The following is a 22982-nucleotide window of genomic DNA, read 5'->3' on the forward strand; positions in this document are numbered from 1 at the left end:
GCTCTTGACTGCAAGGTTCACTATGGTTTGCTCCTTTGCCTTTGTCAATCAGCACTCCAACTCATTCTGAGTAGACTGAAAATGAAAGGGAGACAGCATAAGTATATTGGCTCTAAGCCCAACACGTGAAGCGCAGTAGACTCTAGGATCGAGTCACACTGAGGTCTAGCCCTGACAACTGACTAAGTCTGAAATGCATTGGCCACAATAGACTCATGTATTAATATTGCTTTACTCAATAAATACTGTTTTTTAATGACAGGGGGCCTCATTACAAGTGTGCTGGTCCATAAATAACAACGTTACCGGCACCCATTGCGGACCGGCTCACTTCGAGTCTGCTGGTAGGGGCTCTAAACTACTGGCGGGGCGGGCCAGGCCTGACCTGCCGGCAGTTCAAGCCCCTACCGGCAGGTTTTTCACTGAAGCACTGGAACCGTTCCTAACTTCAGGGTTCTCATTCCGATGGAGTCTGATGGGACTCCACGGGATTGGGGACTTATTGCTCCTCCACCACCTGTGATATCCCGGTAGCACCAGGATGTCAGGCGGCGGAAACAGTAAGGCGAGGTTGCAGGTTGGCTGCCGGTACTACCAGCAACCTCATAATGAGGCCCAATGTCTGATATGGTGATGAGAGCGAATCTGAACATTCATGATCGAACATACATCTGTTCTGAATTTGCACTGAAATATACAGCTCTAATCGGGCACAGCGAGAACACATGGTTTTTCCAAGGGCAACTTTGGGATTTGTTTTTGCTCCCTATAATTGTCATACATTTTTTTTAAAGACTAATTGTTAGCTTGCTACAGATGTATGCATCGACGGGGCAAGAAAATCGAGTGAACCAAATCTGAACTTCAGTGAAAAGTTTGCAACTGTAAATAGACTGGCATGCAACCAACACATTCTGACAAAGTCTGGCATTCCGTTCTAGTAGAATGCCTGGTAGAGCTTGATTCAGCCTTAATAAAAGGTTAAGCTTACCATTTGTTTAGTGGTGTTGCATTGTGTGCAAAGGATTTATGATTGGGTAAATCTACATGGGAGGGGTAATTTATGTTGTCTGAAGTGTTACAGTGGTTCCTGGTGTACTGAATTGGTCTTAACATGTTTATCTATGTAACGTTATGTGATGAGAAGCGTATTTTATTGAATTTCTGGTCATTGTATAGTTGATATATTTGAAATTATTATATACATTTTGAGAAAAAACAACAAAAGAAGAAAAAAGCTTACTAATCAGAATGTTACTAATAATGGAGTTTAGCAAAAGCTCAAAGTAAATATACTCAAAAGGGGTAGCGATTGGCAAGTCGAGTATAGATTTTAAACATTGTGATTCCATTTTCTGAATGCTTTTACAAAATCAATGATGAATCTGGTTTCTTCACATCGAAGTGAGCGTTCTGCATTTCCAACTCTAGGCCCAACAGTTACCTTGTGTATACCAAAGAATGTTAAACTTTTGGGGTTTCCATCATGGAATTCTGAGAAGTGTTTCGCCATCGGATATGCGCAGTCTTTGTTAAGAATAGCTCTTATGTGTTGTAATATACGCACCTTAAGTTTGCATTTTGTTCTCCTAACATACCATTTAAGGCAAGGACAAGTCGGGACATAGACAACAAGCTCTAATCCACGTGTAATTCTGCTCATGATCTGAATAGGATATTTTAGAATGGGATGGATGTAGGTTTTACAGTTCTGTGCATATTGGCATAGCTTACATCTACTACACTTGGAAAAGCCATTTCCACCAGTGGAAAGCCAATTGGCACTTGCACCAATTTTATCAGGAACCATGTAACTGTTCACAAATGTGTCTTTTATGGAGACACTATTTCGGAAGGTAATATCTGGATGATCATTCAGAGTTCTGGCTAAGTCTTTACCAGCCTTTAGTACCTTCCAGTATTTGTTTTCAATTTGTTTAATGGTTCGGGAATGGTAAAGCCTAATAGTGGTGTCCTCTTCCATACTTTGTGAATCTGGTTTCTGAACTGTCGATCATTTATGTCTGTCCATGTCCCGTACTTTTAGGTATGATCGCTCAATCACCCTCCTCGGGTATTATTGCTGAAAAAAGTTTTGGATCGTGACTTGGCAGGCTAGGTCAAAGTCGGCAATTTCGCTACAATTTCTTCTTATTCTGATAAATTCTCCATATGGGATGCTCCATAGGAGATTTTTTGGATGAGCGCTTTTGGCATGAAGAGGGATGTTGGCCCCTGTAACTTTCCTGTATAATTCACACCCTATTTTTTGTCCAACAATTTTAACTTGAACATCCAAAAATACAATGGACTGTCGACTGTGTTGTTCCGTGAACTTGAGATTATGATTGTTGATATTAAGCATCTTCACAAATTCACTCCATGATTGTATGATACCTTTCCAAATAATAAATAAATCATCTATGTAGCATAGCCACAAAACTATGTTTTCAGTTTATTTTTTGTTTTCCTCTGACCAAACTGTAGATTTTTTCCAGTGGCCCATCATAAGGTTCGCGTATTCGGTTCTTGTGAACCTTGGAGAGAAAGTAGATAGTAGGCATGAAAGATTGTTTTGTGTATAGAAATGTAACCATTGCTTCTTCGAAAATGGCAGCATCCTGCCATTTTTTCAAAAAGACCCAGTTCTTTGATGTGATTCGCAGTGAGTCTTTCATAACAATTAACTTCATTTTATTGTTTATAAGCCTCTCTAATGTAGTCCTTTTTGTACTGAATGACGATATTACAACCTTTATCAGCTGGTTTTATTATATATTTGTCCAATTTTGCTATGTCTGATAGTACTTCTTTCTGTTTATTGGACAGGTTGCTTTTTGGTTGTCGTTTTATTTTTCTTATTTCATTTTTTTTAGATCATCAATGACAACATAAGATAATGCTTCTATATGACAGTTCTGGACACTCTGAGGGTTGAATTTGGACTTACATTTTAGTTTGCTTGTGGATGGCCAGTCTGTATTTATTCCTAATCCATCAAGGTTGGAAAGATGTTCAGAATTGTCCATATTAGTCTCATTTTCTAAGCTGGCAAGGGTTCTCAATGTTTCCATGTCAGCTATTATGACATCTGTTCGCCCCTCCAATAGTGGTTTAGGTTTTTTCTTATAAGTTGTAGTGGCAAAGAATTTCTTGAGACATAATTTTCTCACGAAGTTATCCAAATCTAATCTACTCTGTACATAGTAAAAATCTGCTAAAGGGCAGAAATTAAGGCCCAGTTTTAGTATCTTGGTTTCTTCATTTGTTAGGACATAGTCAGATATATTAATGATTTGCTGTTTGTTCATAGCTTTCTTGACAATATCATTCATTTGCCAGAGTGCAATAATCTGTGTGGGGGGGGTTGCTGTTTAAATGTGTTGCCCCCTAGCCCCTCCTCGTTTTTTCTTCCCCCTCTCCCTCATTCTCTTGAGTTGGAGCTGCCTCCTCGTGTTTTTTTTGTGCGTCCGTCTTGGCATAGCAGCCTCATTTCCTCTAAAATATTAAGGCAAACAATTGGTTCTTCTTCTTCATTCTCAGTGATGTCCGATTCAGAGGTTGAGGCTGTTGATTGTTGATTATCTTCACTTTGAGCCAAGGGTGCTTTTTGTAATTGTTTTACTTTCTATCTCATGTGGTCGAACCAATGTGTAAATGTATATACTCAGACTTGTACGTAATCACCTTTGTCCCTCCGAAATTTGCACTGTTTTCTCAATTTGATTTCCTCCTCATATGTTAGCAAACTTGCTTCAATTCTTGCCTGAAGTTTCTTTCCCTCCTCACTTTCTTTGACCCCCTTCATTTTTTCTTCTAGTTCCGCTATTTGTGTTAAAGTTTTTGTGTGGTCACTTCCTGCATATTTTACAAGTAATTTTAAAAATGTGTTAGAGCAATGGTCAGTGGCATGCCCCCAATCTCTTAACATTATTGGGTCTTGCTCATCAAAGGACGGTATTGTAAGGATTCTCAAACCCCCGGGGGATCCTTCCCACTTCACGGTAGTTTTGTAAGGAGTGTTCCTCCTACCATTTGCTAATTTCTTTCGTGCATACTTTTTCAAGTTCTTTTAGTAGGGATATTTCATTGTTGTCCCTTGACTTCTCAACTGTTACGCTCACCTGATCTCCACAGGGGCGCCGAACGTAACTGGACGGTCCAATGTTGAATGGCTCCTCGTGCCCCCTCTGATTCCCCCTTCCGTCACGAAAACAGGTTTGCCTAAAAGGTTAAATGAAATGTTACCCAACCGTAAGGAGGAGGGCCAACTCCCGCCTCCCGTGGCCTCCTTGTGCACCCCTCTGCTATGTCTCAACTTAGTGTTATGAATGGCGGACTCTCCATCCTGCGACTGTATGCCGGGGTGCGTTGTAGTTCGAGGATCTAGTTATTTCACTGATCCTGCAGAGTTCCAGACAACTATGACTCAACGGGGGTAAGTCTTTATACCAATGGTATGGATTGCTTAAGAGTTCAAGTTGCCAAAAGTTCACTCCTGTGCTTCTTCCTTACAGGTTCCCCTAGGAGCATAAAACTGAAGCGGACTCCTCCCCAGGAATGTTAAGCTGGATTCCAAGGTAAGTTCGCGCCAGCGTTATGCGATAAAGTCTTTACATACGTTATTATTCTTCTGCGCAACTAACCTGCTGTTCCTCTGTATTCTGCAGGTGCGGTATCTCTGGGATGGAGATCGCGTGGTGATGTCTTGCGGGACCGCTAGGAAATGCAACCTTCAGCTGAGTAGTAGTGCTGCGTAAGATTTAAATGTCTAAATGAAGGCTTTCCCCATTGCGCAGCTATCCTGATGTCTTCTTTTGCGTTCAACAAGTGAGGCAGCTCCGGAGCGGCGATCGAGTGATGGTGCTTCGATGGATCGCTGGGGTGAGCAGCCTTCTGGTAAGTATTAGCTTTGCGCAGGATAGCGATGTAGTTTACGTGGTCTGCGCGGCTAACAAGGTGTTTTTTCCTTTTCATCCCAGCAGAAGCAGAGACTCCAGAGCGATCGAGATGGAGCATCAGGTAAGAGCCTTGTTCTGTTTTCTCCTCTCTCTTCCTTCCTTTGCAGGCAGCTCGTGAAAAAACTGGACAGGCGTGGCTGAAGACTGGCCTGAAGTTAGCCGACACAGTGAGCGTTACGCTGCAGGAGTGCAGAATAACACAGAGCGTGTTCTGTTCGGAGGGCGTGGTTTATATAGCCTTTAAGAAGTAGTTCACAGGTAAAGTAGTCCATCCAACCACACCATAGAAATAGTTCCCAGGTAAAGTAGTCCCTTCAGCCTGCCTCAGACTGGTCTGCACGTGGTTCTCTTCTTTTGAATCCTGCCTTGCTTGTGAGGGCAGCATGAGCCTGGCGCCAGCGGCGCCAGGACTGAGTCCAGGAAGCCCTTAGCGAATCCTTTGGGGCCTTAAAGGTCCCCATGAGTGCCAGTACCCTGGGCAGGTTGGTCTGTTCCTGATGTCTGGGGGCAAGCACCGTGACATCAACTCCCACTCTGTCCTTTTCCCCAATGGGTGGTAGAGTCTCATTGAACAGGCTAGTTGCCTGTTCTCTTCTCGGAGGCTCTTTGCTGGTCTGGGAAGCCATTACATTACAATAAGAGTTCAACTCTATCCTTGGTCAGTATTTCCACACTGTTCAGCATATAAACTAAGCCAGAAATCCACAAAAGATAATTGAATCTATGTTTGCTTAAAGATCTCGTATAATATGAGTTCAGCGAATCGATTTGTCAGGAGTAACACCCGGAACCTCCCTAAGGAGAAAAAACTCCTAACAGATCAACAGACTTGAGGAGGTACTTACCCAAACAGCGTTGACTGTCCGCCTCCTCTGACACATCCGGTTTGCGCCGTATTAAGGGTATTTTCTCCTGCACCGTCAAGTGTATGTAATGGGTAGGTCAAAGTTGTTGCATAGGTTAGCCACAGTGGGAGCAATGTTTGATCCCATAGCAGTGCATTCCACCTGATGGAAGAACTAATCTTCAAATTAAAAGAAAATGGGTTCTTAATGTCATTTCTGAGCAACATCTAATAACATCTCCCTAGCTAGATGTAAAATCCATATGTTGTTCTTCATAGAGGAATTTGTTAATGTCTATGTTTGACATCTGCAGTATATTAGTATACAGCGAGACAATGGGCCTCATTACACGGACGGTGTAAGGGTTAACGGTCACCGTTAATGGTACCGGTGACCGTTAACCCTTACCACCTTACTACTAAGTCCCTTTGCGGGTTGGAGACTTTAACGCCTGCTTTTTGCAGGCGTTAAAAACCAACCTGCAAAGGGACCAGGGAGCTAATTACAGTACCGCAAGTTGCGGTGCCGTAATTAGCACCTTCCCCATTCCCATTATGCCCTATGGGGCAAAAATGGGAATGGGGAAGGGCAATGGGGGAAGTGGGAGTTACCGCCCCACCAACCTTGGAATAGGGCAGTAATTCCCCTTTCCACCAAGGCGGTGCCGGTATTTTACCTAATAGCACCTTGGTCCACCGCCATCCGTGTAATGAGGCCCAATGTCATGGTGGATAACAAGCTGTTACTTACTGTTAAAAAGCATCCCTTCTAAAAATGTAACAATGTCTGTGTTTTGCCATAGTAATTCATTTGATACCTCTTTCTCAGGAAGGCTCCTGCATAGTGAGATAGAGACTCATGACGTCATTAGTGATGCCACTGATGATACCCTTTGTAATGCCATCTGTGATATCATGTGTGTTTTCATGAGCAGTAAGTACAAGGTAAAGGCATTGTGTATCTTACCAAAACTGGCAAGCCTCTATGGTTTTTATGTTTTGCTCTGCAACTACAAAAACAGTTAAGTGTGTGAAGTGCGGGCAGAAGGGTTTTGGTGTTGTGAGGAGAGGACGTGTTTTTCCACTGTCATTGGTTTGTATTTGTACTTGGATCGCTGCCTCTTTAACTGCAGAGGATGTTCCATTATACCATCAGCCAGCGCGAAGCACAGGCCTGAAGTGCGGGCAGAAGTGTTTTGGTGTTGCGAGGATAATACCTGTTTTCCCACTGTCATTGGATTGTATTTGTGCTTGGATCGTTGCCCCTTTATCTGCAGAGGAAGTACTACTCAACCATCAGCCAGCGTGGGTGTGAGGTGTGGCCAAAGTGTTTTGGTGTTGCAAGGAGAGGACGTGTTTTTCCACTGCTATTGGATTATATTTGTGCTTGGATCTCTGCCCCTTTAGCTGCAGAGGAAGTTCTATTTAACCATCAGCCAGCGCGAAGTGCGGGCGTGCAGAAGTGTTTTGGTGTTTGGAGTTTTGGAGCATGAGTACTCCGATTTACAACATAAATGTGCTGACTTGATTTAAATCACGCATTTCTCATTCCAACTACTTTGATACTGCAACACGTCCTTTTCTCCCTGCCTATTCCATACCACACCTGATCTCTGCATCAGTGAACTTCACGTGACATTGTGAAAGGACAGTGGCTTAAGGGGGATTTGGTGGAAAATGAAGTGGAAGGAATCCTGTTACCTCCATACCGACTCCACGGCGTGCACGGCTATAAAGGTCGCGGTTAACTTGCCACCACTGCAACAGAAACAAGTACAAGGAGTATTTTAACTTTATTTTCAATGTCTGTGCCTTGTTGTTTCTGAAACGAATGGAGTGTTTTGCTTTGTTGTGTTTTTATAAGCAGACTTCCGTCCTCTCCAGGATATATAGTGTTCTTCAAATTCTGAATGGTTCCTGTTCAATGACTTAGATCTACTTATTCGTCTGGATTGCGGACAGTTTGAAGTAGAACCTATTCTGCCTTCTCTGTGGACTTTATTCTATCATAGAGTGCTCACAAAGTGGTGTGAGTTAACTGTTAGTGGACCGTTACCTTCTCTTTTTTTTTGTCTTTCTGTTTTTTGAGTATTTAGAAAGTGAGGTATTTTGAAGTTTATTGGTTAAGTTTGGTCCCTGAAGTATCCCCCACATCTTTAGGATTGTTAGCAATTTAAGAAGTAACGACTATACTCCATTAACTAACAAGGTAATTTTATATATCCAAAAGGAGAAAGAAAATCCAGTGAACAAGGGACAGGGTAAAATAACTATGCTCTTTCCACAAGCACAGATGATATTATATAGCCAAACTTTGGCCATGAATCATTCTATTCCTTACTCTATGATGGTAGAAGTAAGGGAGGACCAAATTGTGGCTTTAGATGTGTCAGGCCCTGTTTTGAGTGAAGTCGAGAAACAAGTAAGCATGTCTACAATGGATGTTTGTACGAGTCTGGGGGACGAGATTTGTGCATTGGACAATCAGTCCATAAGGTTAAGTGAATCCCCTCGACTATTTGACTCACCAGGCGATAGAATGCATAAGGATGATTTGAAGTTAACAGGTGTAAACAACCAATCACAGTCAAGAGATGATACATTTGTATCAAGTGCACACCCACAGATTGAAGGCAGCACTTATGAGGTTGATTCAAACAGAATTACTGATAACAACCAAACCCATGTGACTGACGCCAGATCAAGTAATGATGCAATGACAAATTCCCCACACATACATATTGAAGATAGATCTAATTTACCTTTTATAGATCATGATTTAGGCAATAAGAATATTTCAGAAATAGGTTCAGTGATTGCCAAATTCACAAATTGATGGAAAAGATATAAAAAATGAAAATACAAAGCAGCAAAAAAATATGAAAGGTACAAAGTTTAATAACATATGCTATAGAACATTTCTCAGAAACATCCTTAACTCATTTAGATTGTAAGAACGAGACTCTGAACAGAGTAGGGATCATTTAATGCTCGAAGTGATAGTAATGAATGATTCCACCAAACAAGTGGAGAACACCAATAATTGTCTAAAAGTGCACGAAGACGTAGTAACAGTCGATGTTATTGAACCCGCACCGGCATTAAACACTATGGTTAATCAGGACATCGCCTCTAGTCAAAATGGTTTCAAAAGAGGAAAAGTACAAAAATAAATAGGAGAAAACTGCTCAAACAGTAAAGTTTACGAAAATGGTTGTACTCTCGACCTAGTATTGACAATGAAAAAGTGATTGAAGAAGTAGATAATTGCATTAACGATAAGGATGAGACTGATGATGAAACCTATAAGGATCCTGACTCTTATTACCGTAAGTCTAGCAGTGAAGCAGTTGGAGTAGATGTAAGCAATGCACGACAAAGGCTAAGAGAGGACAGTGCCTGTGTACTGAGAAGTCTTTAATTACACAGGACTTAGGAAAGTAACTATCAACTTTCACTGTTCAAAAGGCTGTACACAGTAAGGATATGATTAAAAAGCCCAATCGTGATGTGGATAATTCGATTAATGTCTTATCATTGATCTTTTAGTCTATCATTCACAATGACAAATACGTGCCACTAAATAGGGCTAAAAGTCTCCCACTCCTCACAACTCTACCAGATTTGTCTACTATTTCATCTGCTAACTTTAAGATTTAAAGTTGAGTTTCTCTTAAAATGCACAGCAGCATTTACTTGAGAAAACATGTAAATCCTGCCCCCATTTTGGCCAGTGAGCACAACGTGGCGTGCAGCTCCAGCAGCTTTAACATATTTCTAATGGATTTAACTGGCTCAATTTTAGAAGCAACAGAATTGTGTTTTCTTTTTGGGCCACACATCCTTTACTGGTTTCTGCCTTAAGAAGATCACAGCTTCTCTATTTTCAGGGTTCATTAGTACTGCAGTGATTGTGCCACCTTAAATGGTTACATTCACCTCATGTCTTGTAGGGAGTGTGAATTCTTCTTTTACATGGACAGCCATGCATAATTTCTTTGTTTAAAAAATACCTTCATGAAAAGCCTGAAGTTGTCCCCACCAGCCCTGCAGCTAAGCCCAGCACTTGGAAATGGTCTGCATCATTCCAGCATCTCTAGATGTCCTTCAAGATGATACATTGTCTCAGCAGCACATTATTGGAAGGCCTTAAGCTCTTTCTAGGTCCCTTCAAACTCACCGATTTGGGTTTCCAGCGATCCAACCTTTCTGTTGAAGCTATGTATGCTCCTCACTGCATTAAGCACACTGGAATCAATGTCCTCAATCTTTTTTTGATTGCCTGAAAGGAAAAATGTATTCCAGCTATCTTATGTGGCAACTACATTATGGCTGCCATCACTTCATGTTCCATCGTGTGAAAATATGGATCTGACACTGAGGCCAACCTTCAAAATATGTTCTAATGTAAGAATCCTTGTCTAGCTGGCTTGGCAGAAGAGCAGGAAGCGAAAGACATACAAACAAACCTTGAAGAACAACTTCTTCAAGGATAGTCTAAGCACTCCGGTCGAGGTAGAAATTTTTGTGGAAAGGGCGCAAAGTCCTCCGAAATGAAAGCCCTAATTGAACGAACACCCCAGAATCCTCAAATTAGGTTGCTGAACTCCTAGCATAAATAAATGACCATTTAAGTCTATTGCCCGCCTGGTGACCTTGAGATCAGGGGCAAACTGTTTATCATTACAAGGATTATTTGAGTGAAATGCTTTGGAAAAGCAAGATATTTAACCCGTTGTAGGTATTGAAAGAATCCAACTTGCAAAATGTCATGCAGCTTTCATTTGTATTACACCTCTTACATGATGAAAAGTGGCACAGATTCATGTCACTGCAGAAAACAATCATGTTAATGCACTCACATAAATTAATAGTGCAGTAGATGCTCCAGAAAACTGACCGTGGTGACTCAAGGGAAGGAGAGAAGGAGAAAAAAACATTAATATGGCACTGTGGTGCATAGACACTACAAAGGAAATGCATGGAACAAAGTAGACCTCAAAGACAAATCTGGAAGACAGGACTGGGGGTGAGGAAAGTGTGCAGGAAGGCAACAATGAACATCATAGGCCGGACAGTTCTTTTGTGGCACTTTTATGCTGACGACTCTCAGATCTTCTTCTCTTTCTCTTCTTTCTCAAACTCTCTTCATTTTACTGTCTCTGCCTGCCTCTCTGCTTATCAGTATTGGATGTCTTCCCACTTTCATTACTTCATCCCATCCAAAGCTGAAATTCTCTTTTTCCCCTTCCCAGTCCCTGAAGCCTTTTGTTCCCTCCTGCCTTTATTCTTTTTTCTTTCACACTCGTAACATCTCTCTATCACCATATCTCTACAACTGCCCGAATCTGTCACTATCATCTTTATAATCTACACCATATAGACCTTTTCTTTGCTTTAGCACCACCAAACAGCTTATTTAAACTTCTTTTCTCCCCAGACTTGATTACTGGTCTGCCCTCCTAGTGGGGTTTCCTTCTTCTTATCTTACTCCCCTCCATTCTGTTCCACTCCTCAATTCGACTTCTCTTTTCCTTACTTCCCAGATATTCTATCACTGCATCTCTTCTGTTAATCTCCTTGCTTCCTTTTGAATACCATCTTGATTTCCACTTTGTTGCAATTCTCTTTAAATGCTACCATTGCCAAGCCCCCTCCTACCGGTGTTCTATGATTTCACTATATTCCCCTCCCGCTCCCTTCGATCTCAACACCTGCATCTTGTCTCTGTCCCAAACCTACCTGTGCACCATCTCACATCTGCTCTTTTCCCCTTCTTGCTCCAAAACCTTGGAATTACCTTCCCCCCTGATATTTGAGCTGCACCTTCACTTTACATTTTCCATAATAAGTTTAAGGCCCATTTACTGTCTTCACTCTCTGCGGATAGACATTTCTCAGTTGCTATTAACGTCTGGTTTTATCATCTGTTCAATTTTTGTTTTGGACCAATTTGTATCATTCTTGTCCACCCTTTGGTGTAAAGTGCATAATAAAACCAATAACGTAACAAAATACCAAACAACGTATCTAACTAACAAGAGCCTCAAAACAGCAGATGCTCACTATGAATATCTTATGACTGGAACCAACATTGCAGATCTTAGGCACTAGATTTTAACTTTTGCGTCCAGTGAGGGAAGGGATTAATATGTCTGAGGGTCATCTGATTTTGGCCCTTTAGATCAGAGTACTTGTATTCACCTAGCAACACTCCAAAATTAGGATGCATATACTAGGACTTATGTCTTGTGGTGGATGTCCCAGTGGGTGCTGGATGCCTGTCCTCTGGGCTATCCACTTAACGCCCATTTTCTTTCTTATCAATGTTCATTGTAATGTTACATTCAGGCTACGTCAAAAACAAAGCTTATCATAAATCATGCTTGTGGATGTTGGGGATTGAAACTGTACAATCTGATAACACAAGGGGTTATGTCTTCATATGATGTGTTGGGGCTCAGATAGTAAGGGTTAGCTTACTGCTACCAGGCGGGACAATGGAACGGTTGCAGTGGAATGAATGTCAAATACTGTTAGGAGATAGGTATGTTATTCCTTTCTTTCAACAAAATATAATTTATTCTGTGTAATAAGTAGAATATTTTAGAATGTAATTGCTAAGTTGCTGTGCCCAGGAGAACTGGCTCAAAGGATTTTTGGATTGAACTGTTGCTTTGGATATTCAATTCTTGTCTTTGCATAGTGTTGAGCTACTACTGATTTCAGCGTTACTTGGGGATGTCTATCCACTCTAAGAGGTGTTTGTGCTGTCAACTAGCCCAACACTGTGAATGTGAGAGATTCTCTTGGCCAGTCTTTCTTTTCAGTCTGCAAGTTGATTAATCAGACTGTTGATCTTACCTTTGCCCAGTTTTTGAGGTCTTGCAGCAAATTTTCTATCAAAAAGTCTGGAACGCCTTGAAATCTTGAATTCACACTAGTATAGAAGAAGACACAGCACATTTTAGAGAACATAAGACATTGGTGTGAGAAATGGAAGACAGAAAGTGGGAAATGGAAGAAAAAAGATGAATAAGAGAGGGTGCATCCATAGAAAAATAGGAGAAAAAAAGACATGACATTTGAAAATATGAGAGAAAAAGATATAGACAACCTGTATGAAACAGGAGGGAACTTTAAGAAGATACAAATATGGTCATCAATTGGTGATTGTTAGAACTGACATTTTTAGGCATTCTACTGTCCTAAGGTTTTTGATTTTTAGTTTTTGGTTTTCTCTGACTGGTGTTTGTGGTCAGAAGGATTGCTAATGAATTCCCTCTGCAACTGCAGCACTTTTCACCATATTGTCCTATGGTAGTCCATTATAGCCCGTAGGACAGGGGGGCTTTTCAAGCAACCACCCTTGTCCCTTGGGTGATTATTTATGTAGTGGTTTGAAATGGTTTAGACTGGCAACTTGCCTTAGATAGCTGAATGCACAAACTGTGTAGGTGCACCAGACTGTTTGGTGGTTTATAAGGTTTGTCTTATTGTCTGTCTGGCATCATCTTTGTGTGTCTACCTTTTGAGTGATTGGAGGGCTGGCTTAGGCCAGCCCATGAATCAATGAGTATATCTATGGGAGACTGTAGCCATTCCGAAAGACTGCTGGAATTATTCCGGTTTACTTATCTGCTTGCTGGAGGATTATTGCTACAAAGTTGCGCTGCTGGATTTTTAGGACTAGGTTTGACCATACTGGCTAGACCCGGTATCCTGTACCTTAGTTTCTGTTTGTATCTTGACAGCTGGATGCCATTCTGGGCTGCTCCTTATCCTATTCAAGATCTGTCGTTCTCACTGGATGGATCGACTGTCCGATGCTGTGATTATTTCTGGTCTGTTTTTCTGCCGTCTTTCCATCCTGTCCTTCTGGTCGTGCAGCCTAGATCTAGAAAACCTCCATCATCCATAAGGGTGATCGCCAGCACTACTCCACATGTGTTCTTTGCTTGGGGCATCTCGTATCACCTCCAGTGTTGCTGCCATCATGGGACCCTTTTCTGCTAACTGGCTGAACAATTTTTCGATCTGATCTTTCTGGATCCACTTAGTTGTGTTACTATGCCTTCTGTTGGCCATCTGGCTGATGTTGCTAATGTATAGTAGGTCCCCCTTCCTGGGAAGGCCATTTGTTCTTCTTTTCGGTCACCTGGGTTGCCATTGGATAGGGTTGCAAGTCCTGGGGTAACCAGATCCTGTAGCTCGATCTGTGTAAAAAGATTTGCATTTATTGGGTTGTTTTGCCATTCATAAGCCAAGTTCTCAGAAACTGGCATTGTGAGTACTTACCAGAGGGTTTAAAAGATTCCTGTCTGGCCCACCACTCTCTTCCTCTCTTCCCCCTATTAGCGCAACTTTATTTTATTTTAAATTGCTTTTTTAACTTTTGTTTTCTGTGTTGTTTTTGCAAAAACAGCAGTGTTTTTTTAAACAACCAATTTTGCATTTTTTAGCAATCACAAAATCCATTTAAGATGAGGGGGATCTGTTTATTTTAGGATTTTACAAATACAACAACCTTGATATCTTGGTGTGGATAGAATGTTTTACCAGAGCAGGGGAAATGTACAAATGGCAAATATATCATTAGCTTTCAGGCAGGGGAGTATACAGCATTGCAATGGTGGGGGGCCGAGCCACAAAAAAAGTCCAGCTAAGTTTCCCCCAAATGCAATGCGTGCGATTCCATACGGTATCATTTGCACCGGCCCAATCAACTTTTTTGGTAGCATTAGTGGCAGATGACATTTTAACACATAACAAACAAAAAACAGCAGGACCATTATCGCTACAGGAAACCCATCTATTAGAGCTCTGTGGGGCAAAATATATACAAACCTCCTAATTTGCATATACTGATTGCACCAACAGAAGTGGCTTCACAGAAAAGGACATTGCAAGGAGCATCATCAGTCTTTGATACTTGGAGGCACCGTGAAAGTGACTTTAGAATAAGTTTCCATAAGTAAGCCAAGTGGCTAATAACTTTGTGGAAAAACATACCTAAATTGCACTATTATTATATGTGGAGCAACTGCATAGTCATTAGGCTTTTTTTTAATGATAGCATGATATATTAACACAAGCTATGAAGTGAATCACTTACAGAGCTGTGTTAGGCAGAACTGCAAGCATGGACCACCACATACAATTAGGACTACAGGTGTAAGCAAAACCAACCTTTGGTATAAGTCTGAACTACACAGTTTTTGGTAGCGAGCTGAGCAGCCAGGCTCATCTCAAGAGGGAATGTGAGCAGTAAAAGGATGTTACACAGAGGTCTTACAATCACAGTGGTTCAAGTAGACACTTACACTCAAGGTCATTTAGAAAACATTCACTAGAAGGAGGCAACTTAATATCATACACAAACACACTTCAGTACCAAACCAATAACTTTCTAAGTAAATTAGGATCCCCTCAAATAGGAGCAAAATGGCATTTCAGTCACTTTAAATAGAAGTACAAAGGCACAAGTTAATAAAATAGATCACAAATACTTTCTTAGGCAGTGCAAATAGTTTTAGTTCACGAAAGGGCTCGATTAAGTTCAATAAGCCTAGGCCAAAAGTCAATGGGCTAGTGTCTTGGATAGGAAAAAGCAATTCTTGAAGTAAACGGTAAAGTCTTTGCCAAAGTTCTCAGAAGTAGTTGTACGAAAAAGAATCATATGTTGGGTCACAAGCTGATTAGGTCTGCAAGTTGGGAAAGTTTCATAAACTTTCACGGCGAGAGATAAGTTCTCTCAATCCGGTTGGTACAGTACCTTAATATGAAGACAAGATGCAGATGAAGATGTTGGTTTCTGGCAGTTCCTGCAGATCTCACTGTTCCTGAGCCTTAGTCGTGGGGACAAGAGGGAGGACGTTGGGGGAATCCTGCACTGCACGGGGACTGGTCAAACAAGCTGGCAAATGGAAGATCTTCGGTTCGAGTAGCTGTAGTCAAGCACACTAGCTGGTGTCCTTCCCCCCTGGTTAAACCTAACCAGCCCCGAGAATGGTATCCAGGTGGCTTACGAGTTGATTGGTCCCACCAGCTCAAAGGAAGAAGTCGTCCTTGAAGGGGCTTCTCTGTCGAGATGAACTTGGCGATTCGGACCTGCAGCAGGGCTTCACCAGGCAAACCAACGGTCCAGGAGTTGCAGCAGCCGTCCTCTTCCAGCTCGTCTTCGGTTCTTTCGTTCCAGTGGTCGACTCTGCTTTCAAGGCCAATCACGCCAGAGTGCATTTGGGTATCCTAGGAGAATAAGCACAGGGAGTTTCGGCCACCTCCCTCACTTCCTGCCCACCCCAGGCACTCAGGAGCGAGAGGCGGTCTTCAGTCCTGAAGCCCACCAAAGGCATAGAAACAAAGGGACCAATCCTAGTTTGGCACGCAGAGACAAACTCTAGAAGGACCTTTCCAAAAAGAAATGGTGAAAAAAGAAAACCGGGACCTGTTTAAACAAAGGGGCTTAAGGCGCCATCTTGAAAAACATGGCTCCTGTGATTTTTAGCTACCGGAGTTCGCGGTCAGGAAAAATCATGGTAGTTTGTTGTAAAACCACTGCCACCAGCCATTTTGATAGGAAAGGGCAGCATTTGACTGCTGCATGAGTTTCTAGACAAAGGGGATACTAGGTAACCCCCCCAGCACTCTATAGGAAGATAGTGTGTGTTGGGTCTAGGAATTTAAAAAGACTAGCAAAGTCAATTTAACCTTACATTCTCTGGAAACAGTAGTTTATCCCAGAGAAGGTATTTAAACCTTTTGGAGGTCTAAAAAGACATCCCTGTGTCACTGCACTGAGGGTGCTGTGTAACACACATGAAAATATGATGCCTCTGGAGTTATCTAAAACTCCATAATCAAAGAACACAAGAGTAAACCCCACATCAAAATACATGAACGAGTGGGGAAAAAAGGCTCACACTCTTTCCATGTAAAAAAATCAAGTCCTCACAATCCAGCAAAGTTGCTGTGGGTCTCTAAGGTGGAGGGAATTAGCACATTTATGAGAATACTCCCTAACAACCACTGCTTTTTCTTTCGAGCAAATCCTCTTTCTTCTACTGCTGCCATCCTGCTCTCACACAATGTTACAGTGTAGCAAATGTTGCTAGCTTACCGTTGAATCTCTTTTCGGGTGGAACCAACAAAACAAGCCCAATAATAATTTCCCCCTCTAACAGAGCTTTCTATTTCACACCACCTGGGACCAGCTCCAGTCAGCACAGTCTCAGAGTTCTTTGAATTAAGTCTTCATAACTAGACGCCAGCTGTAAACCTCGGGGACTGCAGGCTTGATGCCTCTGACCCAATAGCTGATGTACCGCCTGCTCACCCCATGAGACACCAGATAGGCACAAGAGCTCTGGTGACCAGTGTCAGCTAAAAGAGAAGAATCTTTTAAAGACTCAATGTGATGAGAAAATAAATGATTACTTAATCACTCCTCTGAAGCAGATCGCTACAACTAGACGTCAGCTGTCAAACTCGGGGACTGCAGGCTTAATGCCTTTGACCCGATAACTGACGCAGTGCCTGCTCACGCCAGGAGACACCAAATAAACAGAAGAGCGTTTATGACTAGTGTCAGCTAAAAGAGAAGAATCTTTAAAGAGTTAACGTGGTGAGAAAATAAAAGAACAAGTAACCACTCAAAATGTCCAAAATATATAACCTTCGGAGTACCCCGCAGGACACTGCCACCACAGGAACAATGCCAAATGATCCTATACCAGCAATTCCCAACAGAAATGTTGTGGAGAAGGGATCATTCAAACGATAAAAGTTTGGAGGCAGAGTTTTTATTCCACTTCAAAGCGTCTACCCCGCAGACTCTCAACGGCCCACGTGCTCGGGATTGACAGCTGTCTCTGCACAAACATTCCTGCAAGCGGACAAAGTTACTCCATTGTCTCACTCTAAATGCGATCTGCCGCTGCCTAATCTCAATTACATTCTTTCAGCGATATCAATGCAAAACACTATTGGCAGCTCTCTTGCACCTATTACAGCGGCCCTCAAAGAAACCCAACAGGAACCTAAAAACAATGCCCACGTAATGCTCTCACAGACCGGTGGACAAAATGAAACAGCGTTATAGGACATCGACCTGATACCTGACCAAAAGAACGCTAGTGATAAGACCGCAAGAAAGGATGTCATTATTCACTTTGAGACAGAGACAGATCCAACACCATCCAGTATCAATGCAGCGACACAGGAACCCTACACTCATAACTCATAAAGTAAACAACAGCGTCCAAAGAAGTACTTCCCTGACAACAAATGGAGGCATGAAGGATCCTATTGCACCAATATCTACTAATCAAGTGCTTCAATACCCTACTAGTTTATTCCAAAGCCCTCAAACTAAAGAAGTATCTAATGAACGAACGCCAATGACCAAATTGAATAAGCAACTCTTAGACACACAAGACTCGATTGTGCATGAAATGATAAAAAATGGAAACACCTTCAGTGAGACAAAAGATATACAATAAGATGGTATATGTTCTGACATGCTGTCTTCCTACAGTCTAGATGAAACAAACGACCTACAGTCTGAACATACTAAACAGAATCAACATTTTAAAAAGGGCCATGATAGATATAAAATAAGAAAAATTATCTCCCATCAATCAGGAGCAAGCATGACCTCGCAACTAACAACGGCAAAAAACCATCCAGGCAAAAAAAATATGGCAGCAGAAATTCTTAGAAAATGCCACTATAAATACATCAGAAAAATAAAACTGCAAAGAAGCCAAACGAAGAGTAGATAGACTCGTATTGGACATTACTGAAATTGAATCGTGGATGATAGACCAAGAGAAGCAACAGAAACTATTTAATAGCCCTAATACAAATGACAGAGTTCCAGTTCAAAGAGAGATTACTTCTAAGCCTCGAACTGCTGCCAGAATTAGACCAGCAGAACTGGCACAACAAACCTGGAAATACAAGCAAGAATCTAAACCTGAGAAAAAACAATTTGCACATTCACCATACACAGGCCCAACACTAAAAACCGTGCACCGAGAACACAGCAATACGATAAGAAGGACAATTTACCAACAAACTCATCTGATCATAATGAGAATCTAGAAGAACAACAGAAAATATATCCAACAATTCCTACAACAATGTTGGACCTGCAGAATGTCTTGACAACTGCCACAACACATGCCGTAATACCATTCATGAAGTTGTATGAAACATTAGCAGATAACATGAAGGATCAAGATACCTTGATAGCCATGATTCATACGAAACAACTATACCTAGAATAATTTACAAACAAAGTCCAACAGAGACTTGACAAAGAGGCAGACCTCTCTCTGCAGTGGCAAGAACGCCTCTTGGAAATCGCCAAAAGCGACAGAATAGACATAGCTACTATGGCGAAATCACTGACAGAAATGATGGTCATGACACATAAAGAAAACATTAATCTACAAGCAAAAGTAATAAAACAAGGATTACAACAAACCACATCAATAGAAAAACACCAATCAAAAGAAACTAATCAGAAAGTTGCCGACATTACAGGACTAACATCAGGTGATGCCAACGCTGGACAATACCAAGTAATATCTCAAGTACACTTGCAAGAAGCGTCTTGTAAAAAAAACTGCTACATCTTACCAAAAACAAGTTATTACTATGAAGGAGACAAATCCACTTAGCTCCAATGCAACCCATGCAGCCTTTATTAACATTGAATCTCGCAATCATAAAACGCAAAATACTAAAACAACCATGCTTAACTCCACGGAAGCAAAACCTCTAAGCAATTAAACAAGATGTCATACCAGAGCAAAATAACACCAAACATTGTAGAAAGCTTATTTGATTCCAGGAATCCACTAAAGAGGAAAACAATGGGAATAAATCCCAACTACAGAAAAACCGTAAAGGCATTGTTAAGCCAAAAGGTTCCATGAGAGGATCAGGTGCCTTTCTACGTAATCTGACTGTACCAACTAAACAACCGGCACAGGAATTAAAAACGGAAAACAGAACAATCATGACCAAGAGTATAAGAAAAGGACTTTCAATGGAAAAGACTAACGTAAATAATAATGACAAGATTACTGATATGGCAGATGAAGAAATTCAGAAGATGTTACTAAACTTGTCAACAGCGACGAAAGAGTTTGTAGAAGAAAAAGTAATAAATCTTGCAAACCTATAAATACAGGATCTAACTAATTGCTATATATCGTTGATGAATACGAGTTAGGCCAAACAACAAACTCGGACCTCCTATCTGTCAAAGACATTTCAGACACAGAAATTGATATCACGACACTCAGTGGTATATGTCCGTTCAGAATATACTACGGAAAACTCGCAATTAACATCCTACAACGCCTCAAGAATTTATGAACAAAAAAGCCCCATCCACAAGACTACAGAGGAGCCTGATCTACCAGAAGGACAAATACATTGGAAACAGGGGATAAGAACACCAATATTCATAAATCCAAGGAAGAATCAGGAATCCTACAAGGTGAGGATTGAACGTATTACAGCTAAAAAGGATGACCTAATCCTGAATAGGTTAAACATACTATGCTTGTTCGACAGACATACAACTAGTTGACAGATGTAGTGGAGATAAAATTCACCACAAAGAAAATACAGGACCTAGTGATAACAGACTATGATCAACTACGATTCCTAGGATTCCGATGCCTAACATCCGATCAGGAATACCACCAAAATAAAAACCAAAGCCACATCCAAGTTCGATCCCAAAGAGACACAACGAGATACCAACAGTCAAAAACTGCAGAGCAGCATAACCAGAGCATGAACGATTCAGTGAAACGATCACGTTATCAGAAGATCAGAGGTCCATCTACCAGAAAGCCCCAAAACAACAAATGGAGTAAGAAAAGACCACAGTCAGTCTCAAAGACCCGACAAGATTACGAGAGTATATGAAGATTAACAACCACAACTACGAGAAAAAATATTTCTGACTCTGTGCTCATGGAACACGAGGGGCTCCTATCATCTCTTTAAAGACACCAACTCAGAATGTCTAACTTCAGACATGATCTGTCTCCCAGAAACATGAATAACTGAACAACCAACAAGTGACGGCTTTCTAATTAAGAGGAACCCAGCAATCCAGAGAACAAGGGGCCGTCCGTCAGCAGGTCTCCTAACTTGTATAAAAGTTGAATCAAACATAAAAATACTGGAATCGTTTAATCCCATCCAGTTTATCCAAATATCAATTCTACAAATAAATACAATTCTGTGAATTACCAGGGAAATAACGTGACAATACTCGCTCTGATTAACGTGTACTGCAGTGTAAGTGGAATACTAGACACGTTATTTATAGATACGTTTCACACCCACATTAATGAAATACAACTAAAATACAAACAAATTGAAATGATAATATGCAGCAATCTCAACATGCACTTGTATAACATGACGGATCAAGAATCCAACGTGGGAAACAACAACAGAAAGCTCAGATTTGGGAAAAAGAAATGGCAAAGCGTGACATGACAATGGCCAACGAAAGGCTAAAAAAAGATACTACAATAAAACCAACTAGAGTAGGCATGCACTCTGCGATGGTATTAGACTACATCTATGTATCTGACTCAATAATAGCGAGGATCAAATCGCCAGAAGTGATACCAACAGATTACAGCGACCATCATAAACTAGTGATGAAATGGGAACAGAATCATGAACAAAACGATTTTAGACCTCTTCCAACTTTGTTACTAAATAATGGCTGTAATAGACTACGATTAAATGACCAACAAATGGACACACTAAGAACACTGTTTGAAGATAAAAAAAAACTACAAGACGAAAAAAAACTAGACTATCTAGGACTCCCAATACCATCAGAAAGAAACATCAGATGACTAAAGAAACAAAATGGAAATCATAACCGCAAATACAATCTACAGATTGTTCAAATGAAAAAAACGGTTAGAAAAAACATCAAAGAAGCAAGAGCCTTGTGCCCTCAAAAACGAATGATTGAAATAAAGCGAATCAAAACACAGTTTAGGAACTGGATCTGATCCCAGCAAGCCCAAATGTCACAAAATGATGCAGAGAAGATGTTAAAAGCTTTACAACAACGAAAAACTAGAGAACGTTGGGCGATAATTAACAATAAGGAAGACCAAACGTTAAGATTAATATCAGGCGCAACGGAACAAGACTGGGTGGCGCACTTTTCAGAGTTATACAGCCTACCCGATGACACAAATAAAGAGATGCTCAAGAATACAACCGCAGTCTGGGACATCTATTGGGACCGCAATGAAATTCAGACACATATTGAATACCTTAACGGCACCTGGGTCAGATGGCCTTAGCAACGCCACCATTAAAAAACACCCAGAGCAATGGTTTTGCATATGTTTCCAACTCTTTAACATTACTGGAGCTTGTGCCTCGATCCCGAAGACGAGGAAAACTGCGACAATTATTCCAATTTACAAACAAGGCTGTAGGAACACACCTGCAAACTACTGCCCTATAGCACTATTAGACCCTCTGGGAAAAATCTTTGCTGCCTTTCTCCAGAAGAAATTGTACACTTGGGCAGCAACACATGGCCGTTTTGATCCGAGGCAAACCGGATTCACAAAGAAGATCGGCACAAATATGAACATTCTACTTCTTAATTGTCTGAAACATGAAGTAATGAGGAAAAACATCTCCACCTATGCGATATTCATAGATCTGAAACAAGCATTCAACAGGTCTCATCACGAGTTGGGCTGTATTCCCGGCTGTAATACCGCCGACTGTAATAGCCCTAGCACCGACCGGTCCGGCTGTATTGCCGCCGGATCACGAGTTGGGTGTTAACGGTAAATCCCCATTCCCAATTGGGTCCATTGGATTCAATGGGGTATTTTCAGCGCTAATTATGCGGGCTAATACAGCCGGCGGTAATACAGCCGAAAACAGGGGATTTTCACCTACAGAGAAAGGCTGGAGGTAAAACAGCCCATTTAGCGCCCAACTCGTGATAGGGCCAGACCTTAAATGCGGCTGTAATACCGTTACCACCGCATTTAAGGGCTACAGCCCAACTCGTGATGAGGCCCGTTGGCAAAAATTAATAAACTGGAGTTGCCCTCAAAACATGCTAGAACCGATTAAGGCCCTGTATACACAAA

At 41.3% G+C, this 22982-nt stretch overlaps 1 protein-coding gene across 3 annotated transcripts in view; it reads right to left on the reverse strand.

Moving 5' to 3' along the window:
• The window catches only part of AXDND1 (axonemal dynein light chain domain containing 1), an 871721-nt gene that overhangs the window by 302482 nt on the left and 546257 nt on the right, over positions 1-22982 (reverse strand). For all 3 annotated transcript variants that reach the window (XM_069641478.1, XM_069641476.1, XM_069641477.1), the window contains one exon: positions 12670-12745. In XM_069641478.1, coding sequence (XP_069497579.1) covers positions 12670-12745 — 76 coding nt within the window. The remainder of the gene's footprint in view (positions 1-12669; positions 12746-22982) is intronic.

The sequence above is a fragment of the Ambystoma mexicanum genome, chromosome 1q (genome assembly GCF_040938575.1).
Source record: "Ambystoma mexicanum isolate Mex_15411 chromosome 1q, UKY_AmexF1_1, whole genome shotgun sequence".
Classification (NCBI taxonomy): Eukaryota; Metazoa; Chordata; class Amphibia; order Caudata; family Ambystomatidae; genus Ambystoma; species Ambystoma mexicanum.